Raw genomic sequence first — 16,752 nt, 5'->3', positions numbered from 1 at the left:
TATTTATGGACCAACCTTTTTTCTTTTTCAATTTTTCTCTCTTTTTCAAATTTTCTTTCTTTTTGGTAGGTTGGTATGTGCTAATTTTCAAAACCATCGTTTTAATCATTGAAACCAATTGTCAAAAGATTCAATAGCTTGAACTTGAATAGCATGGAGCATGCATGTTTTATTCTTTCCTTGCTGGGTTGTATCTGTAGCCAGCATGAACCTTACAAGTTAAAACTGTGGAATCCCACCTTTATCAATCATCAAGGTTAAAACAATACAAAGTTAAATTCATCTATGGCCCCCTTCCCACCATGACCCATGAGCTCTATGACTCCTTATAGGGAAACAAAATTATACCTTCTATGAATAATAATGTTAAAAAAAAAAAAAAAAAAGTTGTTGAGAGAGAATAATTGGATGAAAAAAAGAAAAGAAAATGATAAATCACAATCACAAAATGTATGATGCCTTGAGTGAGTGAGCTGTCACGATTTGGTTGGTTCTAAGTTCCAACAAAGCGAGAGCGAGAGTGCAAAGCATGCTGAGAAAGAAAGGTAGACCCAGTTGACAGAGCTTCCTTAACAACTAGAATATGTAGTGGGGAATGTACAAAAGGCCATAACACACACTTTGTTTGTATCCTATGCCTCTCTACATTTCTCTCTTCTACGCTCCAATCTCGTCCAACCTCTATCTTCTCCTCAAAGGTAACCTTTTTACTCCTTTCTCTCTCTCTCTCTCTCTCTCTCTCTCTCTCTCTTTTTTCTTTTTAATTTTTCCGTTGCATATGTATATATTGTTTTTAATCTTTCTCAGTCTCTTTGTATGCTTCACTTTGTCAAAATTATGTGCCAAACTATGTAAACATTACCGTTGTCACGTTCTTGGAAACCAAAGCTTTTTCTATCATCTCCATTCTGTAAAAAGCTAAGAGGTGTATTACCAGTCATCTTGAATTAAGCTCCTCATTCTGTATTCTATGCATCTGTCGTGTGCCCTTGCTGAATATAGATTCAGTATCTGAATTTAATTTGTTTCCCAAGGAAATTTTATTTGATTTCACCATTTAATTGTAAATTTTGATATGTTCTTTTTTTTGTTTTTTTTTGTTTTGTTTGTTTGTTTGATATATTGCTTCTGATCTTATTGAATTCCATCTATGCTAAGTAACTTTTATCAAACATCTAATTTGATATGTGTCGATAATATCTACAAGGAATTATAAGAAGTAAAGAAAACATAGGAATTGGGAACTTGATATATCCCTCTGTTTAGTGTTATGTATGTGAAAGTTTTGTGGAGTGGTAATAACTAATAAGTTGGTTTATGCCTTGTAAAAGATCCTAAAGTTGTCATAAAAAGAGCTGCTGCATATTCTTAGGATTATGATATAATGTTGAACTTTTTTATTGTACCATTGCTTGTTGGTCTAGATATGATATGCATTAGAATAGATCTATGTTTATTGTTGTAAGGATTTGTTGGGTACCTTCTTTTCACAAATTCAATTTTTTCTTTTAATGCTGGGTTCTTCATTTCTCTCATGTAGTGCAAAATACAGCCACCAATGCAGATAGATGTACTGTTTGAGACTTGCAGTTCATTCTTTGAAGCCTCTGAAATAGTGCCATTCCATCTGGTCTGCCCTTGTATGTGGTCGACGAGGTTGGATCCTCAACACATAATGAAATTGAGATCTGGGTCCAAATGCAAATTGAAGCCGCAAAATGAATTTCTGTTGTGGGGCTGAAGATTGCTGAAGACTCTTGCCCTGTGAATTTTTCATAGTAGCAGCATTATTTTTATTGTTATTGTTGTTGTTGTTGTGTATTAGAGTTCAAGATTTGGAATGGAAAATAAGGGGAAGGTGTTGATGCAAAAGTATGAGATTGGGAGATTGTTAGGACAAGGAAACTTTGCTAAGGTTTACCATGCAAGGGACATTAAAACTGGCCAGAGTGTGGCCATTAAGGTAATTAACAAAGAGAAGGTTCTGAAAGTTGGCCTGATTGAGCAGACCAAAAGAGAGATATCTGTTATGAGACTAGTTAAGCATCCAAATGTAGTGCAGCTTTATGAGGTCATGGCCACCAAAACCAACATCTACTTTGTTATGGAATATGCCAAAGGGGGTGAGCTTTTTAATAAGGTATCAAAAGGAAGGCTCAAGGAGAACATGGCAAGGAACTACTTTCAACAGCTGATCAGTGCTGTTGATTTCTGCCACAGCAGAGGTGTATATCACCGCGATTTGAAGCCTGAGAACTTGCTTTTGGATGAAAATGGAGTACTAAAGATTTCAGATTTTGGGTTGAGTGCCCTTGCTGAATCTAAGCGCCAAGATGGTCTACTACATACAACTTGTGGAACTCCTGCCTATGTAGCTCCTGAAGTTATAGGCAGAAAAGCCTATGATGGGGCAAAAGCTGACATTTGGTCTTGTGGGGTGATCTTATATGTACTAATGGCTGCTCATCTGCCATTCCATGATTCAAACCTGATAGAAATGTATAAGAAAATAGGAAGGGCAGAGTATAAATGCCCCAATTGGTTTCCAAATCAAGTGTGCAGGTTGCTGTCAAGAATCCTCAACCCCAACCCAAATAAAAGGATTTCCATTTCAAAGGTAATGGAAAATCCCTGGTTTAGAAAAGGGTTTAACTCCAAACCCATCACAACTATAATAGAAGTCGAAAAACCGGCTTTGTTGGATGCTGATGCAGCATTTGATAACTGTGACAACAGTGATCATAGTCTTATTACTGAGGCAAAGCAAGAGTTGGATAGACCTACTAATTTGAATGCTTTTGATATCATCTCTCTTTCAAGGGGATTCGATTTGTCCGGTTTGTTTGTGGAAAAAGATACAAAGAAAGAAGTACAGTTTACATCTGTGCAGTCAGCCTCATCCATTATATCTAAGCTGGAGGACATTGCTCAGCATCTGAGGCTGAAGGTAAAGAAGGTTGGAGGGTTATTGAAATTGGAGAAATCCAATGATGGCAGGAAGGGAGCATTATCCATAGACACTGAAATTTTTGAGTTCACTCCATCTTTTCATTTAGTTGAGATGAAGAAAGCCAATGGCGATACATTGGAATTTAGGGAGATGCTGAAAGAGGACATAAGACCAGCTCTCAAAGACATTGTGTGGGCATGGCAGGGTGAGCAGAAACAGTAACAACAATAACAGCATCTGCATTCTTCCCAACTGTGCATATCTCATATTTGAAGGATACCTCAAGTTTTCTTTTTAAGTAACGTTTGGTGAATTTATTTTTGTGACAATATTTATAATGTATTATATTTGGGCTCAATTGGCCATGTACGGTTGAAGTCAAATGTGATTGCATAATTTACTATGATTGTGGCTTTCCAATCTTTTTTGTTTATCAAATGTTATCTTTCACTGTATGAGGTGGGTTTGAGAGTGGCTATTTGTGGTAGTGGATATGTTCGTGTTGTGTCATTTCGTTTTCTAAAAAGTAGATAGTACTTGGAAATAGTTAAAACAGAAAGAGAAAGAAAAAAGCAAAATGTTCTTTTTTGGTCTGCTGATAAGGTCAAGTGATCTACAAGCTACCATTCATCTTAATTCAGACTCATCTCAGGCATATGGGTTTTGGGTCTAAACAATTAAGCAGTCCATACCTGAAACCATGGATGAGTTGTAGGTGTCCCAAGCCCAATTTTGTTGGTCTTAGACCTTTCTGGGCCCAAAGTTCATTTGGGCTTAAATAATAAACTAGATTTTAATGAGTCGTGACAACACGGACCCATTCTATATTATACATCCTTCTAGTATTATTCAATTGCATCCACTTCATCACTTTCATAATAGAAAGGTAGCCAACTTTTATGGATCTCAATCCTCTGCCTCGCTTCCTTGTAAGGTTGGTACAAGGCTCAAATCTGAGTCTTTGAAAACAATTTCTTTTTTTTTACTCTTTTTCTCTTTACTTTATCTTTAAAGGCTCATATTTAAGTCTGATATTGGATTTGCAAAGAAACAAAGCAAGAGATTCAGTTCCAACTTTTATCATCGATATAGGTTTTTCCATGGGACATGTTTTATAGGCATAATTGTTTCAAAATAAGGTAAAACTTACGATATATGAAATTGACTATAATGAGAATGCTTTATAAAAGAGGTCTCATTTAAGAATTAGTGCATCGATATTATCATCATTTTGAACAGCTGGCATCACCCAAGGTTGGCATATTCCATTAGTTGCATCATGGTGATGGCACCAAATGGAGCAAGAAAAAATTCTCTAATGGAGGATATATTTGCCAAATAATTACAAGATATGACTTTTTTTTTTTTTCATAATCCCTATTTTATATATTAGTCAGAAATTCAGAATCTAGTTTGGAAGAATCAATTAAGTTGGGGATGGGATGGGTCAGCACATGCATGGCCACGTGACCCTTTACCTTATTTGGTGAAATCGCGGCTGGTATTCAGTATTCTGCCGCTGGCAACCCACCAGGCCAGGATTTGACTCATAATTCAATTCCGATTCTGAATTTATTGCTTGTTTTAGTATTCAAAGTATTCCATTGTGGCCTTGTTCTTGTTGTCCCATTTCAGCAAGGGCAATGAATAATGATGAACCACCCCCACATGAATTCCATACATAAAATGGTAACAAAAAACTGACAGAATAAAAAAAACAAAACAAAAATGGTTCTCCACTGTCCCATTGAACATGGACAAAGAAAACAAAAGACGGTGAGATATTATCATCCTAAAATTAAATTGTCTCCAACCTATGGGGTTCTCCACTTCCTAAACAGTATAGCATCATTGGGTCTTTTCTAACTTCCAATCTCAGATATGACCTCCATTATATCACATGCAATGATGCAACATCTATATACCCTCTCTTTATTTATTTTTTATTAAAAGTCTGTAATTTTTTCTATTAATCACATAATTAAAGAATTGTAAGTTTTGAATTAATCAAGATTTTAAGTATTTTTATTTCGTCCACTACCAATTGATTTTAAATTAGATACTTTACATAACCAGTATGACATACTTTAGATTAATGGGCTTTACCCTCTTCATAAGATATATTAAGTGGCATTACTTGGACAGCAAAGTGATACCCGGCCTTGAATCTTAATTCCCAGCAAAATGACACCATAGAAAACAAAGTACGTCATTTTTGTAGGGTTTCCTACTTTTCCTTAATTTCCAACTAAAAAATGAATGAGCTACACGTTGTGTTTTCAATTGATTAATGTCATATCACTCATGCATGAAATGTAACTTTCAGGCTACTCTACACCAATATATTAAGCTGCTATTGATCAATCCAATGAGAGAAGCGTCATTGCCAAGCCAAGGAAAATGCCTTCACCAATTGAAAACTGAGAAGGAAAAGCTAGCCACGTACCTTTCTGTTATTATTGTGACTCTCATCACATACTACTCTTTCAATGTCAATTCCTCTTCAACCTCTCTATTATTAATTTCCCAAGTCCTAATTACATATATGGTCAACTTCTTAAACGGGACCTCACAACATTCGAATGCTCAAGTATTAGCGTCCTCACAACATTTCGTTCACCATGATTTGCTTTTCAAAATGTTCATACACGTAAAGAAGAAAAAAAAAAAAAAAAAACAAGAAGTTTGGATGTTTATTATGGATGGTCATGGCTGGAACCAACGAATGAGACTGAGACTGAGAGATTGGGATATTTGAACCAACTTGTACTTCAACATCAAATCAGCTTCCACTAAGACACTGACCAAAGCCAAAGGAAAGCCGAAAGAGCTTTGTCCTGCTGAATGCTTTTCAACCAAATATAATGTAGACTGTGGCCTGTGGCCTGTGGAGTGCGAAAAAGATCGACCTCTTACTTCTTGAATTCTTGGCCATTCAATTAGTCCCACCCACACCATCACCATGGATGAATAAAAAATAAAGCTAGTGCCACACAATATGGAATTTCTCTTATTGTCTCATCATTTGAAGTGCATTTCTTTTTCTTTTTGTCTAAAGCTGGTTGGGAATTGAGTGAAACTCCTATCGTTAAGGAATAAGAAATATTTCTTACTTTAACCATCCCACTTAATTATGTTCTGTTTCAGACAGTTACACATATTACAAGCAGCGCGTCATGAATGGAAGGCCGATATACATAAACGACCGAGATTAATCATCAGATATATATGTATTTGAAGCTTTTGGATTAAAGTGCAATAAATAGATCAAAATAAAGTATAAATGTGCACCCCCACTAGATGACATGATTGTACAAGTGGGCAAGACGAGGGTCCGGCCACCTAGCTAATCATAATTAATACGATATGCATCATGCATTATATTGTCCCTTTACCAGTTTACCTTATATACAAGAAGAAGCCATTAAGCAAGAAACTTTGAAATGAAATTAGTTTTTTTCTTTTGGCACTTTGAAAAGTTCCTCAAATGGTAGTGCCGGGGTCCAAATTACTGCTTAATCCGAATCCCTCATGGATTTGTTCCTTTGTGCTTGTCATAATCATTGTAATTAAAAAGGAAATTTATATTACCATCATATATAATCCCACACAACAAAAGCAGCTAAATAATGGTGGCCAGCTGAAGAGGCATAGACAAGTGATCAGATGCATATATAAAATTAACCATGTTATTATAATTTCAATGGAAGCAGGTAACTTAATTTGATTTGCTCGTGGAAATTCACGGATGAATTGAATATATAGGTCACTTTTGCATGGAAAAATCAAAAAGGCATTTGTGTTATTTTCAACATTTATAGCTGGATGCTTCTTTGGGTTTCTTTTTAACATGAAAAAAGGAAGTTCAGGAGTCAGGACTTATAAAGGACATACCTACCTACTCGAACAACTTTGAGCCCAGTTCATTTATTTTACCACCCTCTTCTGAGCATATACTATTTATAACTATTTAGTACATGTCTGAGCTAGCTAGGACAGAAACCACCATGCAAATCTGAGAGGGGTTTCTTTCTTTGTTGCCCATATCCTGTCTATAATGGAACAAGTAGATATATGGCATTCAATACTGAAAACCACTGTGCCCTGACCAACAAGGACACGTACTACTGATGATACCATCTCGTGAAGTTCTCACTCAATAATTCAAGAGCTTACGATTTGGTCTCCTACACACTCAAAAAGTGAAACAAACACAGTATATATTACATACAAATACATTAATCTCTATTAAGACTCTGCTAATCGAAATTTGATTAATGGGTTATACTGATCAATAAGGTTGGACAAAATTAAGAGTGGAATCCATTAATTATTTGATTAATGGGTTATACAGCTCCCGCTGCACACTGTTGGTGCATATGCAGCCGAACAGAAGATTCTTATCTATGGAGATAATTAAGCTAGAGATTCCGATTATTGGTTTGGTTTTAATTAATTAAATAATAGACTTAATAGTGATACTTTCTTAAGAAACAAAATAAGTTGATGCACAGAGAGGGACAGATAAGTATCAGCTATGAATATTCCAATTCCCAATTCCCATTTCCCAGCCAGTTTTTATATTGCGAAAAAAATATTATTATTAGGGGAGAGTGGCATCCAAGTAGTGTGTGAAAGTGTGAAACCACGCAAACAGCAAACCAGCCATAGTTCGCCTGGCAATTTTGGAACAAAAATTAAATTATTGATATAGCAAGAAATTTTTTTTAAAAAAAAGTATTGAACATTTAAGGAAGTCGTAGTACAATTTTAAAGGAAAAAGTCAACTTCAGCCTCCCTGTGATTTATTTGTCTCCATCTGCGATGATCACTTTTAAATTTAGCAACAAGTTTGCAACTGGACAGTAGCCAACGCAGGCCACTATTGCTGCCTATCACATTTTATGAACCAAAATAATGAATAGTTTGAAATCAAGAAATAATAGGCTCTTTGAATGTAGCCTAAAATTTGAGTTTGAAAATTGGCAACCTATTAAACAAAGTCGTACCAATTGAATAATACATTTCCTAAAATAAAAAAAACAAATAAGTCATACTTTGACTATCAATCAAGTTTGCACTACAAACCCACTGGTGTACCAATTGGTTACGGGTCTTGGTTGGTTTGGTCAAATTTTAGATTATACTCCTCGTCGTTTGATAGTTGCATCGTTTGAGAAACAAGTTAATTATATTGACATTCTAAAATTTCATAGGAACCGCTTACCATGGTTTCACACCGACCTAATTTAATTTTTTTTTTTTTTAAAGTAAAATTTGCACATTCCCTTTTATTGAGAAATTTATTAAATAATGGGCATAAATTCAATTTAGACACATAACTATATAAGCTATTTCAACGGGGTCCATGAACTTTAAAATATTTTAAATATACACCCGATCTATTATCTAAATTGAAAAATGAATTTGTTCATTGATTCGTTGAGAGATCAGTTAAATAACAGCTTGGCTTTTGCTGACTGGGATTACTTGATGACGTGGCGCTATCTCAGCAAACATTTCCCGCCAAATGAGCGACACGGGCCCACAATTTAATAATAATAGAGAGAGTGCGAGTTTGTGGGCCCGTGTCAGGGGTTAGGTGGACCCGTGTCACTCATTTCCCGCCAAATGAGCGACACAGGTCCACCTAACCCCTAACACGGGTCCACAAACTCATCATCTCTTTCTCGTTCGTTGAACACAAGTAAGAGATTTATATTCGAATTTGGGAGAAAACGTTATTTTTTTGGAGACTAAATGGTCAGGAAAGCGTTCGACGAGCGGGAAGAAGGTGATGGATGTGTGGGCCCGTGTCAAGTGGACATGTGTTGCTCATTTGGCGGGAAATGTATGCTGAGTTGGTGCCACGTCACCAATTAATCCCTGTTAGCAAAAGCCAAGCTGATATTTAACTGATCTCTCAATAAATTGATGGACAGAATTTCATTTTTCAATTTACATAATAAATCAGGTGTATATTTGAAATATTTGAAAGTTCGTGAACTCCGTTGAAATAGCATATATAGTTATGTATCTAAATTGAATTTATGCCTAAATAATTTTATTTAATGAATCTCACATGAGATTCATTCCGTATAGTATATTAACGATTTGAATTGGTTATCTTTTAAATCTCTTTTCAAATATATCCTTAAAAAAATTAGAAATTATTAAATAAATAAATAAATGAATAAAATGTTTTCGATAAACACTTAAATGATAATTATTTAATCAAACAGGTAAATATTTTTCGATTTAGCTAATTTTTTGCAAAAATAATATTTTAATAAAAACTTATAATATAGACAGTTCTGATCATCAAAATACAATGTAAAATAAACCCCCACAAGAAATTCATTATTTAACTTTAAATGACGGATCCCTCAATAAAATGGGTTTGAAAATTTACGTACATAACTTAAAAAGTTCGTCATAATTCTTTCATATATATAACTTTCCACAAAATTTTTATTTCCTTTAATATTTTCCCATAATTTTTCCCTTACCATTAATTTACTAGAAAGATTTTCATAAGCGCATTCTATTTTTAAGATTGTTTACTTTAATATTCGTAATTTGTTTCTTTTCATTCAAGGAAGAGCATATGCATATGCATGCATGTTCCTCTGATAATTACAAAATAACCTTATAAGAGTCCAATACAATATGCCTGATTTATCTTCAAATCCCACATGATTATCACTAAGAAAAACAAAAAATGAAAACGAACTAATTCTTTTTGTTCTTTCCAGAACTGAAACAAACATGGGTTTTTCTTTCCTTTTTTATTTTTCAAAAAAGAAAAAAGTCAATATAAGAATCATAGGCTACTTGGGAAGCTCATGAGAGAGATTGAGAGAGATACTTTCCACTATACAAAAGAAGATCCCTCTTTTCTTGGATTCTGTCCTTAATCCTCAAATAAAATTTTGCCATTAATCTTCCCACTTCTCTCCCTCTTCTACACGGAAACACAAATTCTATTTTTCAATTATACACACACATAGAAGTATACAACAACAAAAAAATCCACAAAAAAACCCATTACCACCACGGCACCACCTCCGTATATAAACTCTAACTAAAGACTTCCAACCCAACCCCACAACACACAACAATTACACACACAAACTTCGATCGATACTCATGGAGGCTCAGCAGCCCCCAAAGCCGAGTTCGTTAACTCGGCTCAACACGTACGTGGCCCAGAGCCGAGTCGGCAAGCGGTTCAAACTCGCCGAGCGCAACTCCACTTTCACCACCGAGCTGCGAGCCGGCACCGCCACGTTCCTCACCATGGCCTACATCCTCGCCGTCAACGCCTCCATCCTTGCTGACTCCGGCGGCACCTGCTCCGTATCCGACTGCGTCCCGCTCTGTTCCGATCAGACCCTATCCGTCTCCAACTGCAGTGGGCCCAACGTCCGCGTCATACAACCCGACTCTCTATGCAAATTCGATCCAGTCAACCCGGGCTACTCCGCCTGCTTGGATAGAGTCCGAAAAGACCTGATCGTCGCCACCGTCGCTTCATCCCTCATTGGGTGTCTAATAATGGGTGCTTTTGCGAACCTCCCTCTCGCTTTGGCTCCGGGTATGGGTACCAATGCCTATTTTGCTTACACCGTGGTCGGGTTTCACGGGTCGGGTAATGTCTCGTACCAGAGCGCCTTAGCCGCCGTGTTCATCGAGGGCTTGATTTTCCTCTTCATCTCCGCTATTGGGTTACGCGCCAAGCTTGCAAAACTGGTCCCCAAACCGGTTCGGATCAGCTCGTCCGCGGGAATCGGGCTCTTTTTAGCATTCATCGGGTTGCAGAACAACCAAGGAATCGGGTTAATCGGGTACAGTTCGTCGACGTTAGTGACACTCGGAGCCTGCCCCGCTTCCTCTCGGGCCTATTTAGCTCCCGTCAAAGCGTTAGCGAACGGCACCGTTACTTTGATCGAGGGCGGTACCGTTTCGGGCGATATTTTGTGTCTCCGAGACCGGATGGAAAGTCCGACATTTTGGCTCGGGATCGTTGGCTTCATAATCATTGCGTATTGCTTAGTGAAAAACGTGAAGGGCGCGATGATTTACGGTATCATTTTCGTAACGGGCGTTTCCTGGTTCCGTAACACCCAGGTAACGGTGTTTCCCAATACGGCCGCGGGAGACTCGGCGTACGAATACTTCAAGAAGGTCGTTGACGTACATACGATTGAAAGTACGGCCGGGGCGTTGAGCTTCAAGAGTATTGGAAAAGGGTATTTTTGGGAAGCACTAATTACGTTTCTATACGTAGACATACTCGATACGACCGGGACTTTGTACTCCATGGCCCGGTTCGCCGGCTTCGCGGACCAAAACGGCGATTTCGAGGGCCAATATTTTGCTTTCATGTCCGATGCCACGTCGATTGTAGTGGGCTCATTACTTGGCACGTCACCCGTGACGGCGTTTATCGAGTCGTCAACCGGTATACGGGAGGGCGGGCGTACAGGGTTGACGGCGTTAACGGTAGCTGGGTATTTCTTTTTTGCGTTTTTCTTCACGCCGTTATTGGCTTCGATACCGGCGTGGGCGGTGGGCCCGCCGTTGATCTTGGTAGGGGTGCTGATGATGAAGTCAGTGGTGGAGATTGAGTGGGACGACATGAGGCAGGCGATCCCAGCCTTTGTGACGCTGATACTGATGCCGTTGACTTACTCTATAGCCTATGGGCTCATTGGTGGGATTGGGACCTTCGTTGTGTTACACCTGTGGGACTGGGGCAAAGACCTTTTTGTGAAGCTTGGGATTGTAAAGGAAGAAGCTGGTGGTGTTGGGATTGTCAATGGGGCACATCACCAGACCACAGAAGCAGACCCAACTCATGCACCAAAAGTGCTTGAAATTGAAGTTTAGTTTTTCATTTTTCAATTTTCAATTTAGGAAATTGGGGAAATATGGGTTCATAGAAAATGTAAATAGTTACACATTGTTCATTTTGTTTGTCTCCTAGACTTTCTCATCTCTGTTTTTATTTGTTTTTTTTCCATTGTTTTTATGAATATCTTTTCCTTTGTATTATTTATATCGTGACCAATTGAAACTTTTTATCTTTACCAACAACTTAATAAGACCTTCTGGTTAAAAACTTTTGTCCCCTGCATGATAAGTCTTGGTTAGTTGGTTTCTCTGTACTTAATTAGCTTTCTTTTAAATCACGCGGGCTTATCTTTCAAAACCAATAAGATGAACTGATATAAAGTCTTCATCAAAACTGGTTTTGGAGTCTCTTTTGATTATTGTATTTTGTGAAAGATAATGCAATAAGATATTAAAATGGTTGTCTGACCAGATATGTATTTTGCCTTTCTTCAATCCAGGCAGGTTCTGTGTAATTGGTTATGCTAGTAACAATATTAAAGAAAGTCATAGAGCTGGCGCATAAAGTATACTTTTTTTCTTGCCCACAAGATAAGGATTAATGACATAAAGTAATACTAAAACTAAGATTAATGGCATAAATAATAGCACTACTAGCCACTCCATAGGGACTATAAAGGGACAGGTCCAATCAAGTTCAGATTCGGTATAACAAGTGATTCTCATGATCTCAGGGTCGAGTTAAACAAGTATAGCAGAGAATACTATGAAATTGAAGATGATAATCTAATTATGTTTTAGCATTGGCCCCTGTGAAACTCACAACTCAGGAGGTTCTTTTAAGGGGGACATTTCAATTCTCAATCAATCATGCAAGTTTAGTGGGGGATTTTGCTACCAGCATACACCAAACACCTGTCCTTGTGTGTTGTTCTTGATGGGAGATTAACCCATTGATCAAAAGCATGCACCAAACTTAGAACAAGAGAGTTAATCCATTTTTAATTTTGTGTGCACAAATAATGGAGTTGAGACCTACATTATGCGTACCAACGTACATTGGGCACTTGGGGCAGGCTTTGATAGATGATTGGGTGGCCACCTGATAATTGACAGATGATCAATATTCTTTTTGCTGCTACTACATGATAAATTGATAACCATAACTCTGCAGGGAAATAAAGCAAAAAAGAGCGAAAGAGAGAGAGAAGAAAAGTTGGGTTGAGAACATATTCTTGCCCCAGTGTCGATCTGACATGAAACATCAAACACGGTGCATGTGTCCTCCAACCCTGAAAAGCCCAGTTTTGGAGTCTTTTAAACACATCAAGGCAACAACCCAAGACCCACAAATTATTGAGCATACAAGATTTGTTGATTATAGTCATATGGACACGTATGCAGGTTCTCATCTGAAATGACACCAGTTTTAGATATGTGTGTGTGAGTGTGTGGCACCAATTTGATGATCTCCAACCCATTAATTAATAATTTCATGGTAATAGTGTAATACTAATAGTTGCTCTTATTGTTTGATCCGAAAAAATTGGAATTGCCATGTGGTTTTATCCTTTGGTTAAATATCATCTTGGAACTCGCAAGATTCACTGACCTCACATGAGGATTTTGATTGAAAGTCAAGGGTATTTTGGACAAATTACTTGTATGGTATAAATTCGGGTTCCCAAACTAAGAAACAGAGATAGTGAGCTTCGAGGAAGGAAGTGGAGAAATGGCAAGTGTTGGCAACAGTTTTTTGAGTTCAGTCTTCATAGCTCCTCTTGAAAACGATGTGCTTTTGAAGAAGATAAAGAAATCTGCTTGCAATTGTCTAATGGTGCCCAATAACTCCTTCAAATTGAACAGAGTTTATTGTGGGTTGCCTGAGAGTGGAATTGAAAAGAACCCCACAAGCAACAGAGCCTCCAATTCCAAGAATACGATGGAGGAGTACAATACAGCTATGAAGAAGATGATGAGGAACCCCTATGAGTATCACCATGATCTGGGTCAGTCTCTTCCCCATCTTATAGTAGCCATTTTGTAATTTCAATCTGCTTTTTTTTTTTTTTCAGTGAATGTGTGTTAATGTCTGTTTTATTATCATTTCTTGTGGTGGATTTTTGATAAGAATTGAAAAGGGTTTGCTTGAGTAGTACAGTAGGGTAGTATCTAGTGGACACCTTTGTGGGTTTATCAACCCATTTAAAATCTTTGGTACTGAAAATTCCATTGTTGTTCCTTTATATGTTATAATGAACGTGATGAAATGTTGTTTCTAGTCTTTCCTTTTACATAAATGTAGTGCTTCTGATCGTTACTTAATTGTAGTGCTTTCAGATAGTTGCTAATTGACTTTTCATTGCACCTTTTCTCTAAAAATTGGGCCACTTCTTTAAGAAACTCTGGCGCCAGTTTTAGATAGGGTTAATTTATAATTCAACTATGGAAGTGGGTGCCACAGAAAAGTATGCATTGCACTGCAGAAAGTGTTTTTCTTGCTCCTTTTTCTCCCTTTTGGTCCAGAAAACTGTTTTTCTTTGATAGATGATAAACTAATTCATTACTTTTTAATGACTTTGGCTCTCTGATTATGAACTACTATGTATACATATATCTATGGTCTTAAGCAGCAAGCATAGCTATTTGGGTGAAAATATTGAGGATTAGGGTTTTTTGATCACTCATTAATGAATCAGGACCTTATGTTGCATTTTCTTCTTTTCAAATTCAGAATAACTAGGACAGTGGTAATAGGTGAAGTTTGAGCTTAGGGAACTTGGGTTTTGCATTTGGAATAAATGATGAAGAAATGATGTAGAAAGAATAGTACCATGTAATTTATTCTGGGTTCTTGAACAAATGTCATTGCTTCTGTCCAATATTCAGGCATGAACTACACACTGATAACTGATGACTTGATCGTGGGCTCCCAGCCTCAGAAACCTGAAGATATAGATCACCTGAAAGAAGAGAATGTGGCATACATTCTAAACTTGCAGCAGGACAAGGATGTTGAATATTGGGGAATTGACTTGCAGTCAATAATAGAAAGATGTAAAGAACTAGGAATTCGTCACATGAGGAGACCCGTAAGAAAATCTCCTCTGCAACATTCTGTTTTTTTTTTTTTTTTTGTCTGCATTGCAATATGCATTTAACAGATAAAAGTGTATTTGTCTTACTAAAATAACCTGGACATGTTCCCATTTAAGGGGTTTGGAAACTATTGAGCATTTGCCTTACTTTGTTTAGCAATGCACTGTAGGCAAAAGATTTCGATCCAGATTCCTTGCGAAATGGTCTACCTAAAGCAGTTTCATCACTGGAATGGGCCATATCTGAGGGAAAAGGAAAAGTGTATGTACACTGCACTGCTGGATTGGGAAGGGCCCCAGCTGTTGCAATTGCTTACATGTACTGGTTCCTTGGAATGAATGTGAGTCCTTGTTTGTCTATGTATTTCTATTTCCTTCCATCAAGAAGATGCACAATGCCAAAATTCTTCTGTTGACAGCTTTTTAACATGCAACACTTTTAGTGTTCCAGAAAAGTAGTAAGGCCATGGTGAAAAGTCTAAACAGCTATAAAATCTGAAGCATGATCGTATCGTATGAGAAACTGAGATTGTTCCATAGCTTTAGTTAACGAATTGTTCAAAGTTTATGACAGCTATTGAGTTGTGGCTATGTGCAGCTGAATGCAGCATATGATGCACTAACTTCCAAGAGACCTTGTGGGCCAAATAAGAGGGCGATACGCGGAGCTACATATGATCTGACCAAGAATGATCCATGGAAGGAGCCCTTTGAGAACCTTCCTGAATTTGCATTTGAGGATATATCAGATTGGGAAAGGAACTTGATTCAAGACCGTGTACATTCTCTCCGTGGAACTTGAGCACTTAGGTAAGCATTTCTTATCTTAAACTTGAATCCATAATTGCAAGACAGCCTACTTTGGAACCTCAGGGTTGTGTCCAAAGATTTTGGTGCTGAGTTTTTTAAGAAACATGTCTTTGACTGGCCAGCAATTCTTGTATTCTGCTAGGTAAAACAAAATTAAAACATAAAGAAATAAAAAATGCAGATACTCCTGCAAACCATCTAAGCTGGTTCCAAATCCAATGTTTTTCTCAAATCCTATGCTTATAATATATTCTGCTCAAAAACTGCCCAAGATTGCCCTGAAGTAAACTTTTGCTGTTGTATGATTTCTGGCTTTCTCATATAGTTCCACCTTAGCATGCATATACTGAAACAATTGCTTTTTTGCACGATTTTGTTGTTATTCTTATCACACATTTGAGTTAACTGAGTCATATTTTATATCTCAAGAAACTTGTAATTACCTGTCATTCAATTTTTTTACTATGGTCGTTAATACTATGAAGGCATGTTGTTACTTGACAGGTTTCCATGTCATTAGAAGTTCAAAACATTGTTGATCAACACTGTGGGACATAGAGTTGGTACAGGGGATAGGTGGGGGAGTAGTATCTGGAGCAGTGCTCAAAGCCAGATGCCTTTCAAGCATATGCTCATCCTTTTCTCCATATACCCTGTCCGTTCAAAGAATATTTAACTTAGTGTATAAAATTAGAAAATAATGTGACCACACTAATTAAATGTGGCATGGACATGGCAATCAGGTATTTAAGTTGTGTACTTGCAAATCGGATATTATCTACAGATCCGCAACTACAGGTTTTAAGTGCAATTTTTTTTTTTCGGTTTCTGTCAACATTTGGAGTGCAATCCATTTCAATGTTTCTTGAACAGCTTTTATGCAGTACAACGTTGTTGAGGCAATGGTGAACCTCTATGAGTTGATTGCGAACTATGTGGGATTGGGTAGCTTAAATCTTGAGCATAACCCCTTCTGCCAAAATCAAGCTTTATAAATTTAATTCTAGCTGAGCCTGAACACCTTAATACTCGACTCGT

General features: G+C 37.3%; 3 protein-coding genes across 3 annotated transcripts; all 3 read left to right on the top strand.

The window, feature by feature from the left end:
• Nucleotides 1-563: 563 nt before the first annotated feature.
• LOC147289752 (CBL-interacting protein kinase 18-like) lies at nt 564-3,405 on the top strand. The gene is made up of 2 exons (XM_086235005.1): nt 564-698; nt 1,541-3,405. Exon 2 carries the CDS (start codon nt 1,841-1,843, stop codon nt 3,170-3,172), a length of 1,332 nt encoding a protein of 443 aa, XP_086091131.1. The 5' UTR covers nt 564-698; nt 1,541-1,840; the 3' UTR covers nt 3,173-3,405.
• Nucleotides 3,406-9,874: 6,469 nt separating this feature from the next.
• AZG1 (AZA-guanine resistant1) lies at nt 9,875-12,034 on the top strand. Its single transcript, XM_086235088.1, has one exon. It carries the CDS (start codon nt 10,100-10,102, stop codon nt 11,840-11,842), a length of 1,743 nt encoding a protein of 580 aa, XP_086091214.1. The 5' UTR covers nt 9,875-10,099; the 3' UTR covers nt 11,843-12,034.
• Nucleotides 12,035-13,408: 1,374 nt separating this feature from the next.
• On the top strand, nt 13,409-16,586 carry LSF2 (dual specificity protein phosphatase (DsPTP1) family protein). Its single transcript, XM_086235091.1, has 5 exons — nt 13,409-13,815; nt 14,696-14,898; nt 15,075-15,245; nt 15,503-15,714; nt 16,219-16,586. The coding sequence occupies exons 1-4, from the start codon at nt 13,539-13,541 to the stop codon at nt 15,704-15,706; spliced, it is 855 nt and encodes a 284-aa protein (XP_086091217.1). The 5' UTR covers nt 13,409-13,538; the 3' UTR covers nt 15,707-15,714; nt 16,219-16,586.
• Nucleotides 16,587-16,752: the final 166 nt, after the last annotated feature.

The sequence above is a fragment of the Dryas octopetala genome, chromosome 3, assembly GCF_963921425.1.
Source record: "Dryas octopetala chromosome 3, drDryOcto1.1, whole genome shotgun sequence".
Lineage (NCBI taxonomy): Eukaryota > Viridiplantae > Streptophyta > Magnoliopsida > Rosales > Rosaceae > Dryas > Dryas octopetala.
The sequence above is the reverse complement of the archived record's forward strand: the minus strand, read 5'-3'. Positions and strand labels throughout refer to the sequence as shown.

What these genes read in the sequence shown, in the direction of transcription:
- LOC147289752 (XM_086235005.1), top strand. Translation starts at nt 1,841, where the DNA reads ATGGAAAATAAGGGGAAGGTGTTGATGCAAAAGTATGAGATTGGGAGA.
- AZG1 (XM_086235088.1), top strand. Translation starts at nt 10,100, where the DNA reads ATGGAGGCTCAGCAGCCCCCAAAGCCGAGTTCGTTAACTCGGCTCAAC.
- LSF2 (XM_086235091.1), top strand. Translation starts at nt 13,539, where the DNA reads ATGGCAAGTGTTGGCAACAGTTTTTTGAGTTCAGTCTTCATAGCTCCT. An exon ending in TGAGTATCACCATGATCTGG is followed by an intron (nt 13,816 to 14,695) that starts GTCAGTCTCTTC and finishes TCCAATATTCAG; the next exon opens with GCATGAACTACACACTGATA. An exon ending in TTCGTCACATGAGGAGACCC is followed by an intron (nt 14,899 to 15,074) that starts GTAAGAAAATCT and finishes AATGCACTGTAG; the next exon opens with GCAAAAGATTTCGATCCAGA.